The sequence below is a fragment of the Lynx rufus genome, unplaced genomic scaffold (assembly GCF_022079265.1).
Source record: "Lynx rufus isolate CCGP_SWC_20201006 ecotype Redwood Valley unplaced genomic scaffold, mLynRuf1.p SCAF_3, whole genome shotgun sequence".
Taxonomy (NCBI): Eukaryota; Metazoa; Chordata; class Mammalia; order Carnivora; family Felidae; genus Lynx; species Lynx rufus.
In genome coordinates, this window is record NW_025814845.1 from 68,896,470 (window position 1) to 68,917,709 (window position 21,240).

Here is a 21,240-nt window from a genome sequence, read left to right on the forward strand (position 1 = left end):
TCTAACAATGTTACTTATTATATTCCTGAGGGTTTTTTCCTTTAAAGATAACTGTGCCTCTTTTTAGACTCCATCTCAGTCTACATGAGTAATAACTCTCCTGAGCAAGTAAGCCTATTTTCCTGAGGACAGGAAGTATTGCTATAACGATCAGTCTATTTAGAAACAAGGTCAGTAAAAAAAAAAAAAAAAGCAACAACCAACAGTTAACTCTCTAATGGATTTAACTTTACTAAATCAACTTAAGTGAGGTAAAATTCACCAATTTTATGTGCATAATTCAATAAATATTGACAAATGCATACAGTAGTATCATTACCACCATGACCAAGATAGGGACAGCTCTCCCAAATAGGGAGCTGTGACAGACAGCAGTGGTGTGCTGCAAGAACTCTGGTTTCTCATAGACTCAAGTTCAAATTCCAGCTTTGTCAGTAGTACAGGCATGTGACTATGAGTAATTTATTCATGCTGAGTCTCTGCTACCTCACAAAGCTATGATGGTCAGATAGGATCTGAAGGTAAATTATGTTATTTCTTTTCTTTAATACACATAAGCACATAGAAACATGACTTCTATTACTTGCAGATATTTCAATGCTAATACTATCCCACATTTCCTTATCGAGAACTATAAGTTATGTAACACTAAACATACATTTACATAACACATCATGTAAGATAAGTTCACATTATGTTTATGTTATGTTTCTCTGTAAAGAAGGGAATTAGCAATCACAATATTGCTATCTATTAACTGGGTAACTACAAAGTACCAGATGCAGTTTGAGATGCTTCATATATATTATCGCTAATTCTTAGAATAAGTCTCTCAAAGATAATTCTCATTAATCCTCATTAGTAATTCTATTATTCCCATTTCATAGTTCTTTAAAACCCTGCTAATGAAAGTGTGCTGAATGGACCAGAAGCAGCATTGATTATCACTTGGGAGCTCTTAGAAATACAGAATCTGGGCTCCTTCCTTGCAGTTTAACAGTATCTCCAGAATATTCATATGCATATCAAAGTTTGAGAAAGCACTGCCCTATGGTTCCATCCAATTCTGCAGTTCAGTGAGTCAAAAAGCATTTGCTTAAAGAAGTCAACATAATTCCCTTGAAATGAAGATGAGAAAAAATGTCTTAGATCTTTAAAGATTTATTATAGCAAAGTACATTTGTGTCCTTACACTAAAAAACATGTATCTTAAGTATAATCTTCTACTCTAGATATATTTGCTACTCCTAGTAAAAATATGAAAGTAGAAATTTTAAACATGACAGATGAAGATGTAAACAAAAAAGCATGAATGTGAACCTTAATAATTCAAAAGCAAATCTTAGGACTAATTCCACTTGAGCCTAACTGCAACATAATCTGTGTTATTGTGTTGTCTTATGACACTATCATTGTATATCCTTCAATAAATTAAACTAGAGAAATACCATCCACTCACCAACAACATATAAGCAACCATGGAGCTCACTAACTCCATTGCCTGCTCTTCGTTGACCCATTTCTTTAACTTCTATCCACTTATCCAGATGTGGATCATACCTCTCCACACTAGATAAAGAAGCAACTCCATCATTGCCACCTACTGCATAAACATGGTTCTAAATAAAGAAAAAATAAAAACACATGACATTAGATTTTTAAATGATTTATATATGGTCTTAATGGTAGACTGGACTGTGCAAGAAAGCAGTGTTTCATGACATAATATGGTGTGCAATCAATCTCTGCATCCTGGAGAAATGAATATAGCAGACTTTTCCTTATTTGGTTAGGGATGTGACATGATGCAATCCAATAAGCAAACTGCCACATAACTTACTATAAGAGCCACAGAGCCAACTCCTCCACGGGGAGTATTCATTGGTGCCACTGTACTCCACTGATCAGATTCTATATCGTATCTCTCTACATCATTGAAGCAAGTGTTGTCATCTAACCCTCCAATTGCATAAATTGGACCTCCCAAGGAGGCCAAGGCTATGCCTCGCCTGCAAAGACAATAAAAACACACTTTAGCATCCAGTTGTGTTTCCAGGAAAAAAGTAGTGAAAATATCATGCTAACGGGAAGTCGTTTACTTTGTTAAACCTCAGTGTTTTTTCCCCATTATTTTTAGATTTATCAAAGCTTCTAAACAGATGACTACAAGGCTGCCAAACTGTGTGACTCTATATGAACAGTGCCCTCTGGAGTTTTATAATATGCAGCCTACACAGGTTACTTTAAACTCAAATGAAATAAAGTAAAACCCAACAAAATACCATAAGTGGAGTCCAAAACATTCAATTAGCAAAACACACAGCTGCATAATAAGAGATTAATGAACTGACACAGATATTTTGCTATGGAGGTCAGAAGTCAATCTCAATTCTAAATTAATGTAATTGCAGAGCACGTGTTATTGGGTTTTTTTTTAATTTTTTAATGTTTATTTATTTTTGAGAGAGAGAGAGACAAAGCGTGAGCAGGTGAGGGGCAGAGAGAGAGGGAAACACAGAATCCGAAGCAGGCTCCAGGCTCTGAGCTGTCAGCACAGAGCCTGACGCAGGGCTCCAACTCACAAAGTGTGAGATCATGACCTGAGCGAAGTCTGACGCTTAACCAACTGAGCCACCCAGGTGCCCATCAGAGCACGTGTTTTGATGCAGGGTTTCACTGTACCACACAAAAGAATCAATTTTAATATTACATGATTTATATCACATTGGTTTAGTTCTGATGGACATTTATTTCTCTTTTTGAAAAGAAGGAGACAGCCCTTGTTAAAAGCTAACTCACTGTAATGGTGATCAGAAAAAAAATTCCATCAATTTCTTAAAAAACACATTCAAAGCAATCAAAATTTAAACTATTCTAAAACTGGGGCACCTAGGTGGCTCAGTCGGTTAAGCGGCCAACTTTGGCTCAGGTCATGATCTTGAGGTCCATGAGTTCGAGCCCCGCATCGGGCTCTGTGCTGACAGCTCAGAGCCTGAAGTCTGTTTCGGATTCTGTGTCTCCCTCTCTCTGACCCTCCCCCATTCATGCTCTGTCTCTCTCTGTTCAAAAATAAATAAATGTTAAAAAAAAAAAAAGATTTAAACTATTCTAAAACTATAATCCGTCCCTGAGTTGGTATGTACTTTGGATAAAGCAGTATATTTTATAAACATCTACTACCTTGCTTCTTCATCTGTAACCCATTTGAGAAAGGAGCAGACATGGGTGGTATTGAGTTAATATAGGTAAAGCACTTAGAATGGCAACTGGCCCATATTTAGTGCTATGTATTAGCTATATTACTGGAGAGCACAGCTGTTTAACTGAGATTCTAACTCTTTAATTAAAGAGAATCCTACGAAGAATTCTTAAAGATAATGTTGTTACTCATTTTCAGTCCCCTTAACCTCGTTTCTCTTGAGTATCAAGCAATGACTTACAAAATACTGTGGCAATAAAAACTCACAGGTGTGTGAATATGTGTGTGCATGCTAGGACATACAGGTGTTATATCGTGGCAGATGTGTGCCAGATAAATCTCCCTCCCCACCACCATCCCAAACCACAAGAGCATATGACATTATTGGCTATTTCCTACTACTCAAAACTCTGTTGATCTTCATGAAATCACACGTGTGAATTCCCTCCTAAATCTCTGGCTGGTACTATTCTGTTTCCTTTATCAGCGCCTTCTTTTCTACTTCATTGTCAAATTCTGAAGTTCCCTAAGGCCTCTTATCACTTTTACTTTCTCTCCCAAGGTAATTTCATTCCTTCCATGGATTTATGGTAACATTTATTTATATTTCTAATAAATGTAGTGGAGCATTCTGTAATTCCTCCCAGTGAATTACATGAATTATATGTGTATTTGTTAAAATAATATCTATTTTGCACCACATGGGAGATTAAATTAGATTACCCTTTCCTTTTCCTTTTTCAAATTCACAATTCAGCAAATAGAGTGAGGATGTCAAAGACAGCTCAATAATTCACATAAACCTAGATATGAGAATAATTCTGCCTTCTTGATTCAGAGTGAAAACATAATGGAAGAAAAAGAGTTATCTGGATAAATACTGAAAATCTTGCCTAAGAGCAGCTTTGTACAGAGAATAAAATTCAAAACACCTTAATTTTATCTTGCAATTTTATTTAAAGAAACAAACCCAAACTAATAAAACCTAACTTCAAATATTGAGGTTTATATCAAGGTTTGCAAACTGTAGCAACATTCTGTAAGAGTTAAAAATGGCTAATATGAAAATGAACAATTTTATTATTTTTTTTTAATGTTTTTGTTTTTTTGAGTGAGTGAGGAAGGGGCAGAGAGAAAGGGAGACAGAGGATCCACAGCAGGCTGTGCACTGATGGTGGGACTTGAACCCACAAACCATGAGATCACGACCTGAGCCAAAGTCAGACACTTAACCAACTGAGCTACCCAGGCGCCTCGTGATGAGCAATTTTAAACTGAACTGCACATGGGGATCACACTGCCATCTAATTTTCTATTTTTAATTAATTTAACATAAAATGTTTTTAACTGGGTTTTCTTCTCATGTTATAGTATGAGATATTAGATGGAAATGTGAAGAGAGTTCTGCTGAAAAGAGATTTTTAGCTTTTCTTTTTTCTTCACAAGGAGAAAGAATCCTAGGGAAGAAAAAAACTGGTCTTAAAATACACTATTACTTGTCACTTACCTAGAAATAACATTTTTATACTTGTATAGAACTGAATTTATGCTACATAGTAACTACCAATAGCTTAAATTATAATGCGTAGATTAAAACATGGGAGAAAATTCTAAAGTACACTTTTAATTTTTATACCCTTGCCTTTTTATCATGATGCTAAGCTGGTTTTTAGCCAAGACTTGGACCAACATGTGAGGCCTGGAACCATAAAAATCCTACAAGAGAGCAAAGGCAGTATTTTCTCTAATGTTGATCATAGCAACATCTTTATACTTATGTCTCCTGAGGCAAGGGAAACAAAAGCAAAAATAACCTACTGGGATTACATCAAAATAAAAAGCTTCTGCACAGCAAAGGAAACAACCAACAAAACTAAAATATATTGAATGGGAGAAGATACCTGCAAATGACATATCCAATAAAGGGCTAGTATCCAAAATATATGAAGAACTTACACAACACCAAAATAATAATAATAATAATAATAATAATTCAATTTAAAAATGGGCAGAAGACACACACAGACATTTCTCCAAAGAAGACATCCAGATGACCGAAAGACACATGGAAAGATGCTCAACATCAATGATCATCAGGGAAATGCAAATCAAAACCACAATGAGATACCACTTCACGCCTCTCAGAATGGCTGAAAATCAAAAACAGAAGAAACAACAATGTTGGCAAGGATACGGAATAAAAGAAATCCTTGTGCATTGATGGGAATGCAAACTGGTGCAACCACTATGGAAGACAGTACAGAAGTTCCTCAAAACATTACAAATAGAACTACCCTAATATCCAGTACTGGGTATTTACCCAAAGGATATAAAAACACTAATTTGAAGGAAAATATGCATCCCTATGTTTACTGCAGCATTATTTATAATAGCCAAGCTATGGAACCTGACCAAGTATCCATCAATAGATGAATGGATAAAGAAGATGTGGTATATACATACAAAAAATATTACTCAACCATAAAAAGGAATGAAATCTTGCTATCTGCAACAACACAGATGGAACTAGAGAGTACAGTGCTAAGCAAAATAAGCCAGCCAGAGAAAGATAAATACCGTATGATTTCACTCATATGTGGAATTTAAGAAAATAAAACAAAGGAACAAAGGAACAAAAAAAAAGGAGAAACAAACCAAAAAACAGACTCTTAAATATAGAGAACAAACAGATGGTACCAATGGGAAGGTGGGTAGGGAACGGGTGAAACTGTTAAATCATTATATTGTACACCTGAAACTAACATAACACAGTATGGTAACTACACTGGAAGTAAAATAAAATTTAAAAATCCTCTCTCCAAACCAAAAATCTTCAACAATTTTTTATATGACACAGTTTTCAGGTTTCTTACTAACCTGCTAGTCCTTGCATGCATCCCAGGTTATAACTCTCACATTTACAATAATTTCTGTGTGCACCCATTTACCATAATTATTTTCAAATGATAAACATATATTACTGTATTAGCAGGTTAAATTCATTAAAAAAAATCCAATCAGAATAAATTTAAAAGGATGCAATAAAAAAGTATAGAGTCTAACTTTTATTACCATCTCCCAAATGATGTTGTATATCCCACTGAGACCCCAGCTATAGATACAGACAGATCAGCATAAAGAATACCACTACAATCTTCCTTGATATAAAGACTCCACTTCTCAAGACAGGCAACTACACTGTATTCATTTTCCTTTTCTTTCTTTTTTTTTTTTTAAGAGCTGTGCTTCATATTGGTTCATGTACTTTTCTCCATAAGAAACATAAATTAATTGCAAACCTGGTTTTCCACCATATTGTACTGGTATATTTCATATTTCATAATATCTAAAGCAGGCTTTTAACCTGTAACCTTAATATTTTTAGGTATTACTGCCTATCAATTTAGAGTATGTTTGGTCTACTATGCTTTTGAACCTTGATGCCACCTTAAGATACCTGAAAATTCGGTAGAATAGTCATTAAAAAAATTCTGAACAGGCTAGTCAACATCCACTAAGTCATGCTACTGCAAATCTTTCTCCTCTTTAGACTGATCCACTTAGCAACATATATTTCAATTTACGGTAGATGAAAAGTTTAAATATTAATGCTAATAAAAAATAAGTAAAAAATGAGAGATATTTTCTTAACATGTTGAAATACTATGCCTTAGTCCTAAAGCCAGTATCTCATTTACTAGGGAAACAACAGAGACATTTCTACTAAGATCAAGAATAAGATAGAAATGCCTATCTCTGCTACTATTCACGCTGAATTAGATTAATAGCCAATATAACTAGATAAGAAAAACCAATTCAAAGCATAGGAATATGTGGAAAAACTGCCAAAAGTTGAATAAGGTCTATGGATTAATTAATATCTTTGTATTAATGTTAGTTACCTGGTTCAAATAATTGTACCACGATGGTGTAAGATGTCAACATTATAGGTACTGGGTAAAGAGTATATACAGCAGGATTTCTCTATCTCAGCACTACTGACATTTGGGGCTAGAAAATTCTTTGCTGTGGGGAGCTTTCTTGTGCATTACAGGATTTTTAGCAGCATCCTTGGCCTCTCTCAACTAGATGCCAGCAACAACTCCCCCAACATCCCCGACCCCAAACTATGACAACCAAAAATGTCTCCAGGTATTGCCAAGCATTCCAAAATGGGAGTGAAATCATCTTTAGTTGAGAACCACTGGTATACAGGAACTCTACTATTTTTGCAACTTTTCTGAAAACCTAAAATTATTTCAGAGTTAAAAGTAAAAAAAAAAAAAAAAGTCAATGCTCAGGTTTACATGGAAACTATATCAATTGTTACTATATTCTAAAATATAAAAATATAAAATATATTCTCAATGGATGCTTTAACAAAATGTGTTTAAGAAGGTATTTTAAGTTTCTAAAAGTGTAAAAAGCAGAAAATGAGCCCTTTAAATTATTGGGAGCTTTATTTTCCAACAAATCAAAAAAAATTTCCAAGCTGATTCACCTCTTTGTGTTCATTGAGGCCTTCATCATCCATTTATTAGTGAGAGGATCAAACATCTCCATGCTACCTAAATGTTCATTTCCATCATGTCCACCTACTGCATACACTTTACCTGTCAAATAGAGAGGCATTTTCATTTGATTCCAAGTAAGTAAACTGTTATATAGATTTATACTCAACATATAATTAGAATAGCATGAGAATTTCAAACTATTCTTCTGTTCAACATCATGAATTAATATCAAATAGTCAAATTAAAATAATTATAAGCTTCTACTTAATAAAATGCCTGGAATGTGCTGCTGTATATGAAGTTACTTAAATGCTCAAACACTATCCTACCTTAGGTTTCCCAACTTATTACTTAGTAGATGAAATCACTAATCATGCTCTCAAAGAATGTTTGATAAAATTTTTAAAATGCTCATTATGTTATATAAAGAAAATATAAAATTCAATACATATGATCAAACTTTTTCTAAATGAAATTATTAAAAATACACATACAATAACTGTAAAGATTATATACAAAAATGTCAACTAGGATTATTTCTGGGTGTTTAGATTATAGATGATTTTTACTTATTAGAATGTTTTCAAATTTCCCCCAAAAAAGCTTCTATAATCAGAAAAAAAGTTAATTTTTCAAGTCTCCTAACAATTTATCCATGTTTCTGTAATTATTTCATTTTCAGTAACCAGTAAAAATATATATATAATTTCAATAATAAATATATAGAAAAAAGCTGATATATATTTATTTGAGTTCAATAAACACTTTTCCTTGGTTTATTTTGCAAATATAACTCAAAAGAGTTTAACTCTTTATTTTAACTCCCTTCTCCCTACTACTCATCTCCCACTGAAGCATCTACATGCAAGAGATTGTTCGCTGAGCATCTATGGGCATAAGGCAGGTAAATAATCACCACCCAAATATTTTATTGATAATATTGAAACATTTTATAATTTAGCAATTTTCTTACAGAAAGAAATTGTCAAAGTTTACATATTTATAAAGAGTGTTATCATCATGTGCTATGACTTAAGACAATAATGGACCTACCTTCCACAGAGATTACACCGACGTGTCGCCTTCGACTATTCATTTCTGGCCCAAAAAACCAACTATTTTTGTTGATAGAATAGCATTCAATACTGCGAAAGGGGTCACCAGATCCACCTCTACCACCTACACAAAATAGCACACCTGAAGGTAAAGCCACAAAATAGAGATCAAAATTATAGCTCCCTAATTTTTTAAAAATTAGTGTGGAAAAAATACTTAGAAAGTCAAAATTTTGATGAAATGCTAAAAAAATGAGTTACTTGGATAATTTCAATGTCATTGTTACTAAAAAATCTGATTTTCTTTTTTTCCCAATTTGAATGTCTCAAATAGGATACATCAGCTATCTCTGTTTGCAAACATCTCATTATAGTATGGTTTAGATCTTCACCCACTCTGTAAAATTTCTGTTGCTAAGGTCATAACTATATCCAGTAAACTCCTAAATTAATTTCTTATTGAATACAACTGCCACATTTGATATGTTGATCACCCTGTTTTGGGGGAAACTCCTTAACTCTCCTGATTTCCATAATATCAAGGTTTCCTTTTGTCTCCAATAATTTCTCTTTCACATGTTTCCCATATTTCATCCTTAGCCTACTTCTCACATACTTCATGATCACACAGGAAAAGTACATTCATTCCTTGATTTTAAATTCCATCTGTACCACAATGCCTTCCAAGCTAGATATCTAAGCCACATTTCTACTTGATGTCCCATGTAGTAGTCTTTTGGCTTTCAGACTGTCAACAGAGTAAACTAATTACAAGACTCTTTCAACAGCTTTCCATTACCTACATCAGTAGTTCTTAAAAACTTTAGCGAATGTCACTAAACTATATGCATTTAAAAATGGTTAAGGGTGCCTGGATGGCTCAGTAGATTAAGTGTCTGGCTCTTGATTTCGGCTCAAATCGTGATCTCACAGTTCGTGGGATGGAGCCCCGTCTCCAGCTCTGGCTCTGCATTGACAGTGGAGAGCCTGCTTGGGATTCTCTTCTCTTTCTGCCCCTTTCCTGCTTCACACACTCACTCTCTCTCCCTCTTTCTCTCTCTCTCTCTAAATGGATAAACACTTTTTTTAAATGGTTAAAATGGCAATTTTTATTTTATACATATTTCACTGCAATCTAACAAATATCAAAACTTCAGTGAAGTTTACAGAATCATCTGGAAGGCATAAACCAGATTTATGGGCCTGACCCCCAGAGTTTCTGATTCAATAGGTGTGGAGTAGATCCAAGAATTTGTATTCCTAACAAGTTCCCAAGTGAATGCTGATGCTGCTGGGCCAGGGGCCACCACTTCCTTTATACTTTGAGAACCAATGCCTTACAGGATAAAGCCAGCACAGCATAAAGGCCTTGTTGCACTGTCTAACCTGATCTTCTCCCTCTCTTTCTCTTAAATTTCATGTTTCTGCAACATGCATACAGTGCTCATCCTCAATGGTTCCAATGGCAATTTTTGGTAATATCATTCACTTAACACAGTTTAGAAATGATTATGCTGATATCTGTCTCCAGAGTCCAAGATAGGTTAGGACTATATGTTAACTTACATTTTGTACTAATCAGGGCTATCACAGTGCCTGGTATGTACTAGACATTCAAGAGATGCAAAAGGAACCGAATACCCCTTTCCTTAACTGGCACCTAGGAAAACGTCTGTTTATTATTCAAAACTAAGGTTTACTTTCTCTATAAAACCTTTTCTGACCCTTCCAAGGTAAAAATAACCACTCTTTTGTGTTTCCCATTATACTTATGAATATATCAATGTCCCTTTAATACTTCAGTGCATTTTTTTATTCACATGTCTATTTCCCTAGATCAGACTGCATGTTCTCTCAAAATAGGGCTGGCTATGTGTATCTGCATTTCTGATGCCTGCCCCAGAACTTGGCATGTGGTAGGCACTAGATAAATATTTGCCAAATGACTACATTAAAAAAATGTCTACAACTGCTTTGCCATCTTTTCCAATTCAATATTTTTTAATTTTTTTAAATTTATTTTACTTTTGAGAGAGAGAGACAAATTGTGAGCAGGGGAGAGGCAGAGAGAGTGGGAGACACAGAACCCGAAGCAGGCTCCAGGCTCTGAACTGTCAGCACAGAGCCCAATATGGGGCTTGAACTCATGAACCATGAGATCATGACCTGAGCCAAAGTCGGACGCTTCACCGACTGAGCCACCCAAGCGCCCCACTAATTCAATATTTTTATTTGTTTAAGTTTATTTTTGAGAGAGAGTGAGCATGGGGAAGGGGCAGAAAGAGAGGGAAAAAGAGAATCCCAACCAGGCTCTGCACCGTCAGCACAGAGCCCAACACGGGGCTCGAACCCACAAACCATGAGATCATGACCCGAGCCAAAACCAAGAGTCAGACAACCAACTGACTGAACCACCCAGATGCCCCCTTAGAATTAAGTTTGGGCATACATAACCAATATTCAGATACCATAAAGATCCTTCAAGTAGGTGATAAAATGAATAATTTCATTACCAGCAGTATGTTTCCTTGGAGTAGTCCGAATGGAATATTCAAAGTCAGGTACTGCTCTGCTACTCAGATGAAGATGGTAATTTCTTGCTTCATCCAATAAATCTCTACATTTTAGATTTTGCTTGACAATCTGTTCTTTTGCCACAACACCCATAAGAAAATCAACTGGCAACAGTGGCAGACGAACCTAAGATCATGAATAGTTGTGAATATGAAGTTTAAGTTGTAATTAGAGAGCTCATTCTCTACTTCAACTGTAGTATGTTTATGTTCTCTTTTTAAAACTCATTTACCTCACAAAGCCTTTCTAACATGTGAGTGAAGTTCAATGAGCCAAGTTCTATAGTGATTTTTCAGTACGGTGCACTGATGAGATCAGATTATATGTTAAATGCATCTTCTCCTCTTTAAAAACAGATTTAAGCAGACTGGATAAAATAATTCAATGTCTTCATTCAAGTTACTTACTTCCAAAAATGGTTGTGTCAGAATCACAAGGCCACACTGCTGCTAGAGAAAAGGTGCAATCAAAACAAAATCGCTATGTTTTGTTCTTTTGCCTTTTAAAGCTAAGACTGAACAAATGGAAATGTGATTTCTTTCTAAAACAGAAACAGTCATAATATTAAACAAGCGTTGTTTTCTTCAAATCAATGACCTTGTAAGGTTATATACTAAATCAGGGATGCATCCCTTCTTTCAGTAGAGGCACTCACCATTCTTCCCTTAAAGATGCACTGATTTTCTAGCGAATAAAGGGGATGATCAAACCAGGTAATATGATTTTGAGTTAAAAGTACATAAGCATTCACACAAATAAGATATAGCTTCAAGATAATAAAACTTTTTGTTTTTGGGGCGCCTGGGTGGCGCAGTCGGTTAAGCGTCCGACTTCAGCCAGGTCACGATCTCGCAGTCCATGAGTTCGAGCCCCGCGTCGGGCTCTGGACTGACAGCTCAGAGCCTGGAGCCCGTTTCCGATTCTGTGTCTCCCTCTCTCTCTGCCCCTCCCCCGTTCATGCTCTGTCTCTCTCTGTCCCAAAAATAAATAAACGTTGAAAAAAAAAAAATTTAAAAAAAAAAACTTTTTGTTTTTGTTAACAAACATATTCAAAGCATTTCTAAGGCCTATTATCTCCCGATCCAAGTTACCCTGTTGACAATAAGTAAATAAACAAATAAATAAAAAACAGCCATGTTTCTGAGGTTACAAAAGTAAAACTGTGGTGAGAAAACAAAATGGAAAGTGATGTCTTGTGGTTCTTTCCAAATAAGAAATTCACTAAAATTTAGAAACTTCATCATAAAACAATAGTTATTTAGAGCTGTTTCCTCAGAACCATTTTCTATCAACATAAATAAAATATTCAGTACTGCAATCTCAAAGGGCTATTTTAAACATTCATGTTAGGGGTGCCTGGGTGGCTCAGTGGGTTAAAACTGCGACTTCAGCTCAGGTCATGATCTCACGACTCGTGAGTTCAAGCCCTGCGTCAGACTCTGTGCTGACAGTCAGAGCCTGGGGCCTGCTTCAGATTCCGTGTTTCCCTCTCTCTCTGACCCTCCCCAACTTGTGCTCACTCTCGAAAGGAAGAAAGGAAGAAAGGAAGAAAGGAAGAAGGAAAGAAAGGAAGAAAAGAAGAGAAAAGAAAAGAAAAGAAAAGAAAAGAAAAGAAAAGAAAAGAAAAGAAAAAAGAAAGAAAGAAAGAAAGAAAGAAAGAAAGAAAGAAAGAAGGAAAGAAGGAAAGAAAGAAAAAGAAAGAAAGAAAGGAAAGGACGAAAGAAAGGAAGAAACAAAGAAAGAAAAGAAAGGAAGGAAGAAACTTTAAAAACAAGAAACCCATTCAGGTTAAAAAGCAAAGAATGATATTTCTAATTAAATGCAATTCAGACTTATCCTTAAATAGCATAGTGAATAAACAGAAAAGTAAACAGAAAGCCATTTTCACATCATATTACACAATGATTTCTATATTCCTTTGGGTAGTCTGCACTTTTCTTGATAAATGACACATGTTAATTTGCTTCCATATCATTTCATTTCTATACACAATCCTATTTCAGCCCCTACCTGTGCAAGTGTTTCATCCAACCATTTGGAATGATGCTGAGGATTGGCAAGAAGCCACTTGATGGCTGCACTATAGACCTGCTTTTCATTCTCAATATTTAGATCACTGGAGGACAAAAGCTTATGGAGATGCTGGGGTGACACACTCACAAAGTCTTCACACTCCACTACTTCAGTAAAATGCTCACAGGCATACTGATCCGCCATGTCCATTAAGTCTATTCGATTGTGACTTTCTGCAAAGGCTCTTACCGCCAGGCAGTTGGAGGGATGAAAATGTAACTTCATGTATTCACAACAAGCTCTAGCCACCAGTTCAACCTGTAGAATACAGGCTGCATATAAAAGAGGTTGGACATTGTCAACAGTCAAAGTGAGCCTTGAAGAATAGACAAACTTTACCAAGTCTTCTATTGCATCACCATCAAAATCTCTGATCTCAATCAGTGTTTGCTTGGCTTCAGCCATTTCAGAGAGAAACATGGCTCTGAAGTAAGGGATAACACAAGCCAATACTAGTTTGTGACAAGAGATTAGCTTTGAGCCAACCTGTTCAAAACAAACAAACAAAAGGAGACAGTTTAATATCAAAATCAGTTTTACATCAGCATTGAGCATCTGTTGTAGCAGGAACAAAAACTTCACACAAATTTAGTGTATTTGTTTAACAGTGTAATCCTTTGGTCACTTATTTTAATGTAGGGCAATTTCTTAAAGTCAGGCAACTTTCTTCTTCCAGATTAGCCCCTTATCTTCTACACTTCTATCCACAATGTATATTTGGTAAGCTGATTTTCTGTATTAATCTCAAATTTCAGAAGCATTCTGTGAATGAAGAAGAACAGCATATATCATCTAGCACTACTTGGGCACTATTCTTGTTTTTGGTCTGTGAGTCCCTTTTCTAAAAAAAGCTTTCCAGTTTTGTGGATATAATTGACATCTAACATTATGTAAGTTTAAGTTAAACAACATAATGATTTGATGTATGTACATATTATGGAATGATTACCACAATGTTTAGTAAACATCTAACACCTCACATAATTCTGAATTTTATCTTTCCCTGTAACAAGAACTTTTAAGATTTCCTCTCTTAGCAACTTTCAAATATACAACACAGTATTATCAACCGCAGTCGTCATGTCAGGCACTGTTCTAAGTGCTTTTCACATATTACTTAACTCACTTAATTGTCCCAATGCCCCTATGAGTAGGCACTATTATATAACCACAGTTTATCAGTGAGAAAATTGAAGCACAAAGTAAACAGACCACTATTTAGTAGTATTTACTATGAGCTTAAATAAAGTTTTTTTCATTCCTTATTAAATTATTTTGAAATAATATAAAAAACAGAATAATAATGAAGGGACACCTGGATGGATCAGCTGGTTAAGCGTCCAACTCTTGATTTCAGCTCAGGTCATGATCTCAGAGTTCGTGAGTTTGAGCCATGAATTGGCTCCACGCTGACAGTGTAGAGCCTGCTTGGGATGCTCTTCCCCCTCTCTTTCTCTGTCCCTCCTCTGCTTTAAATAAATAAACTTAAACACTAAAATTTTACCTTATTTCCTAAAAAATTACACTACTGTCAATAGTTTGCTATTTTAAGTGACAATGTAGTAAGTTTTGCTGTAATTGAAACTTTACTCCCACTCTATTTAATTTCCTACAGATAAAATCCTAAAAAGAAATGGTATTTCTTTAAATTTTTTTTTTCAACGTTTATTTATTTTTGGGACAGAGAGAGACAGAGCATGAACAGGGGAGGGGCAGAGAGAGAGGGAGACACAGAATCGGAAACAGGCTCCAGGCTCTGAGCCATCAGCCCAGAGCCTGACGCGGGGCTCGAACTCACAGACTGCGAGATCGTGACCTGGCTGAAGTCGGACGCTTAACCGACTGCGCCACCCAGGCGCCCCAGAAATGGTATTTCAAAGGATAGACACAGTTTGGGATACAGACTGCTAAATTGTCCATCTCTGATCTCCCTACAATATTTGTGCCATATTCTGAGTACTAACTTATTAAAAAGTATTTATTAATTTAATGCATGAAAATATTATCTATTTTAGTTTATCTTATACTAATATCATCGAATCATTCATTAATTTTGGGCTATTTTTACCTCTTCTATAAACTTATTCTATGTTTTTTTTCTTATGTTTTTGTAAGAACTCCTCATATATTTAGAGTGTGAGTCGTTTGCCATATATTAGTTCAAAATTTTCTCTTTTATAGTGTGCTTTTTTAGTCACCCCCTCTAGATTTTTACACAATCAAACCAATCTTTGTCTTTATAATTTCTGCCTTAGATGCTATGCTTAATATTAAACACATTAACTTCACGTATTCTAGTATTCTTAGGGTTTTATGTTTTATACATACACCTTTATTTCCATCTGGAAGTTCTGGTACTGAGTACCAGTTATCTCCTTATTAACACAGCAGTAGTTACCCAGTTTTCTTAGCACTTTGTGTTAGGTAATCTTTAAATACAGTAGGCTACAGGACACCTGGGTGGCTCAGTCGGTTGAGGGTCCAACTTCAGCTCAGGTCATGATCTTAAAGTTTGTGAGTTCGAGCCCCATGTCAGGCTCTGTGCTGACAGTTCAGAGCCTGGAGCCTGCTTCGGATTCTGTGTCTCCCTCTCTCCTTCCGCCCCTCCCCTGCTCATGCTCTGTCTCCCTCTCAAAAATAAACAAACATTAAAAAAGAAAATTAAATACAGTAGGCTAGTGTTTTACCAATATTCCTGTTTTCATGTAGCATTTTGACTATGTAATACACTTACAGTTGTGTCTCATTATTTGGGAATGAATTTTAAAATGAGAACTTCTAAAGAAAAAGGCCTGAGGAGTATTACAATGTATAATAAATGCTTTTGTTTATAAATGTTCCTCTTGACCTTTTCTCACTAATGTGGAGGAAGAATGAATATCCCTTCAACAAATACAAGATTATGGGGCGTCTGGGTGGCTCAGTCAGTTGGGCGGCTGACTTCAGCTTAGGTCATGATCTCGTGGATCGTGACTTTGAGCCCGGCGTCAGGCTCTGTGCTGGCAGCTCAGAGCCTGGAGCATGCTTCAGATTTTGTGTCTCCCTCTCTCTGCCCCTTGCCTGCTCACATTCTGTCTCTGCCTTTCAAAAATAAACAAACATTATAAAAACAAAACAAACAAAAAAAACAAATACAAGATTATCATCTCTGTTGGTTATATTGTATTTAATTTTTTAAAAGAATCCACAGGTAAGATTCAGATTTTACTGAGACTCAAGTTGCACCCTATACTAAAGCAGAAAGTTTGGCATGTTTTCAAATTCACTTAAGCCCTAAAATGGGATCTGAAATCTGATATTAAGCATTTTAAAAACAGGCTGAAAATATCCTTTTTTAAAATTTTCTGCACATGCCACCATTGAGATTTAGTTTCTATGCAAATATATGTAAACCTCACATGGCATAAATCTGCTTAAATTTGCCAACATGCCATTACATAAAACATAATTCTACAATTTCCAGATAAACAATATTTTAACACTACCTTCTCACCCCAACTGTACAAATCAATGGTCCACAAATTATTTTCATACTGTTCATAAAACTTTGTTCCTCAACAACTCTATTTTAATTTCTTGATTCAATAAACTAAAACTTGAATATTTAATACACACACAATCACACCCCTAATCAAAGTGATTAAAGATAATACACCCACTCTTTTTTTTTTTTTTTTTTGAGAGAGAGAGAGAGAGAGGGAGAGAGGTGCAGAGAGAGAATCTCAAGCAGGCTCCGCACTGTCAGCACAGAGCCCAATGTGGGGCTCAAACCCACAAACTGTGAGATCATAACCTGAGCTGAAATCAAGAGTCAGATGCTTATTAACCAACTGAGCCACCCAGGTGCCCCCTTAATACTTAATACTTTTTTAACATTTGGTCATTCTGGTAACTATTCTTTTGTGAACTAGTTGTTATTACATAGGTTCACTTTACTTCTAAGTATTAATTGTAAAATCCCATTAATACAGACTGTTAAAAATCATTTACAAATACACTAAACTTGTTTTTAAATCATTGAAACAAAAACTAAAGTGTATTAGTTTGAAATGTTCATAATTATGCCATTTAATTAAAACTAAGTGTTTGAGAACTACACTGAAATAAAAATGCAGAAGACAAACAGTGAGACAGAAATAGGGTGGAAGAAAAAAATCCAAATGCCCGTCTTTTATGTTTGTTTAGAAGCTATATTCTAATTTCTCAGTTTTAATCCCTTGTTAATTTTGTCCTTTTAACCTCTTAGCTACTCTTTTCGATAATCCACCAATTTTAATCAGTTTGAATAGTCAAAATAGCATTTTACAGCCAAGGTCAAGAAGGGGTTAGATATACAAAACCAAGATAGTTTGGCTTACATGTAGTGAATTATCACATTATAATGTCTAGCCACATTCACTATGCTACAATCTTGGTTAATCTTACTACATTCATTAGAAAAACCTGCACAATGGAAACGATGGATAACATTTTAGGGGTCAAATAAACAAGAATCTACTAATATAAGTATTTAAATACACCTTCTGAGCAACATGAAAAAAGTTAAAATATCAATTTATTACTTGAATGTCAGAAAGATGAACATTCATTAGACAGCTTAACATAGAATGCTTAAGTGTTAAAGACAGAATCACCTTCTCATTTATCATTTCATTAGATTATGTCTGCCTTCCCATCAGGAGTTAACTGTTACATTTATAAGGATAATAATTTTATCATTTCTACCTATTGGAAGTATGGTACTATAATGCAGCTCACATATTTTGTTTCCCTGCAGTCTTTCAGAGTACTTATTCTTACCTGGTCATTTGGAAGTTTGACACCAAAAAATTATAACACAATCTTGAAAATATTTATCCAAATTCTATAAATGTTTATTTTAAAAACTCAAAGAAACATGTATTTTCAAAAAAAGAAGAAGCAGCCAAATAATATGAATAAAACTATTCAGTGGAAGCATCAACAAGTTAGGGGGTTTCCTTCCTCTAATAATCTCTGTTAATCTCTTCAAGTAAAATTTAACTATGATCTTTAACAAAAACAATTACATTTCCTCAAACTATCATAAAGAAGTAGAAGCATCTTTGTAAACGTTACTTTTGTTGACCTAGAACACATGGTTTAAGCATGAGTGCTATGCAACCTCTGCAAGACAAATTCCCCTGTCTTTTATCACCAAACTGCTGCCCTTAAGAAAGCTTTCCCCCTATATAATTTTAGACCTGCTACTGGATATATTCTTTTTTTTTTTTTAACTTTTTTTTTTAACGTTTATTTATTTTTGAGACAGAGAGAGACAGAGCATGAACGGGGGAGGGTCAGAGAGAGAGGGAGACACAGAATCCGAAGCAGGCTCCAGGCTCTGAGCTGGCAGCACAGAGCCCGACACGGGGCCCGAACTCACGGACCGCGAGATCATGACCTGAGCCGAAGTCGGCCGCTTAACCAACTGAGCCACCCAGGCGCCCTGGATATATTCTTTAAAATGTTTCCACTGGGGCACCTGGGTGGCTCAGTCAGTTAAGCAACGAACTCCTGATTTCAGCTCAGGTCATGATCCCAGGGTCGTGTGATCGAGTTCCGTGTCAGACTCCGTGCTGGGAGTGGGGCCTGCTTAGGATTCTCTCTCTCCCTCTCTCTCTCTCTCTGCCCCTCCCCTGCTCGTGCTCTCTCTCTTAAAATAAACATCTAAGAAATAAATTAAAAAATAAAATTTTTCCCTAATAAACAAAGAAAATATATAAGCAAATTTCACCTCTCCCTGGAATGACCTCAAGATAATAATCTCTTATGTGAAGCCTTTCCAATCACCTTTCAGGCATAATTCATAGATCTCTCCTATGCTGCCATAAAAATAACACAAAAATGATAATCACTAAATTATATTATAGTTAGGTGTGTATGTGCCTTTCTCTGGATAAATTTCAAATACCCTCAAGGCAAGAACAGAATATTACTCAAATTTATTTATACTCTCCATATACTAGGGTAAGACCTTAGTAAGTATCTGCTAAATAAACTTTTTTTTTGTTTCCAATATAAGTGCTCATTTTGGAATTTTAAAATTGGCTAATGACCTTATATATGGACAATAAAATATATTTGGATAATTGTTTTTTTTTTTTAAAGATTTTCTTTTTAAGTAATTTCTACATACAAAGGCTCAAACTTACAACTCTGAGATCAAGAGTTGCACACTCCACTGACTGAGCCAGCTGGGTGCCCCAATAACTGTCTTTCTAAAATGTTTGCCTTAAAAGCAATAATGGTCAAAGGAAACATACTAATTAAAAAAAAAAATAGGGGATGACTTTATATCAGAATAATCCTTAAGATTAGATGAATATAAAAAGTGAAATTTATGTTGAACAGGGCATTATGAATTATCTGTAATCCTATTTGACTTAATTGTTCTATGACAGTTAAATTCTGACAGTTGAAGAAATATTGAATTAGAATTAAGAAACAAATCCACAGGGCACCTGGGTGGCTCAGTCGGTTGAGTGTCCGACTTCAGCTCAGGTCATGAACTCACGGTTCGTAAGTTTGAGCCCCGTGTTGGGCTCTGTGCTGACAGCTCAGAGCCTGGAGCCTGCTTGGGATTCTGTGTGTGTGTCTCTCTCTCTCTCTGCCCCTTCCCCACTCATTCTCTGTCTCTCTCGGTCTCTCAAAAATGAATAAATGCTAAAAAAATTAAAAAAAAAAAGAATTAAGAAACAAATCCAGTAAGAGACCTGTTAAGAGATTAAGTTGTAACACTTTCTAATGAATAGGAACAGAATACACCGATAGGTAGAATTATCTGATACTCTTGGAACTATTATAGTAGTATACATAATGATCCAAAGAGCTGATACTTGTTATTATGTACCAAGCACTGCCATAAGGACGTTACTTGTACCAATTCACTTATTCCTCACAAAAACCTAATCATCACTCTAATTTTACAGATGAAAAAATAAAAATGATGGTCCCTTTAAATTACTGAAGTGATTCTCATGCCTAATGAAGTGTTTCTCATGTCACTGTTTACTTTTTTTTTTTAATTTTTTTCATGTTTATTTATTTTGAGAGAGGGAGAATGCGCAGGGAAAGGGAAGAAAGAGAGGGATAGAAAGAATCCCACGCAGACCCTGCACTGCCAGGGCAGAGCCCAATGTGGGACTAGATCCCATGAACCATGAGCTCATGACCTGAGCAGAAATCAAGAGTTGGACACTTAACCAACTGAGCCACCTATGCGCCCCTGTCAGTGTTTAAAACATAGTATTTTAATTTTCAACCACTGACTCTTTGGGAGTTTTTATTTCAATCTATTGCTAAAGTTACACAATAAACAAAGTTATGAGTTGTCTTTAAGTGGCTATATCCCTATTTTTCACTTAATATCTATATGCAGTATGTTATATGTTATATAAATTATTCTAAAATTCAGTTATAAAATTTATAAAATCAATACTCTAATTATTTTCCATTTGCTGAATGATAACTGAATTCCAACAATCTATTTTACATTTTTATTTTTGCTAAAGCCAGTGTGGGTCACTGAATTTCACACCACGGTTAAAAATTAGAGCAATGGCATAAAATTAAACAATATACATACAGAACAAAAGAACTTAAGTGTTCTACATTAAAATATATATACATAGCTAAATTTCACACAGAGCTAGAATTATATAATGGTTTTCTTCTCAAAATCTTAGGGCCTAGAAATACATAACACCAGTAACAGTTTAAGGAAAGAGAATATAGCTCATTTATCCACAGTATAATACTATACCCCTGGACATTCTGGATCTAAAATTCAAAGCTTATGCTTTCA

The 21,240-nt window shown here is 35.3% G+C and overlaps 1 protein-coding gene across 3 annotated transcripts in view; it reads right to left on the reverse strand.

Moving 5' to 3' along the window:
- KLHL8 (kelch like family member 8) overlaps positions 1-21,240 on the reverse strand; it is a 66,422-nt gene that overhangs the window by 3,950 nt on the left and 41,232 nt on the right. Inside the window, exons 3-9 of one of the 3 annotated variants that reach the window (XM_047090484.1) lie at positions 13,755-13,901; positions 13,353-13,673; positions 11,282-11,468; positions 8,767-8,910; positions 7,701-7,812; positions 1,841-2,009; positions 1,460-1,619 (exon numbers count right to left, since the gene is read on the reverse strand). In XM_047090484.1, coding sequence (XP_046946440.1) covers positions 1,460-1,619; positions 1,841-2,009; positions 7,701-7,812; positions 8,767-8,910; positions 11,282-11,468; positions 13,353-13,673; positions 13,755-13,901 — 1,240 coding nt within the window. Of the gene's footprint in view, positions 1-1,459; positions 1,620-1,840; positions 2,010-7,700; positions 7,813-8,766; positions 8,911-11,281; positions 11,469-13,352; positions 13,902-21,240 lie in introns of all 3 variants that reach the window. The other 2 variants (XM_047090483.1, XM_047090482.1) reach the window with 2 other exon arrangements.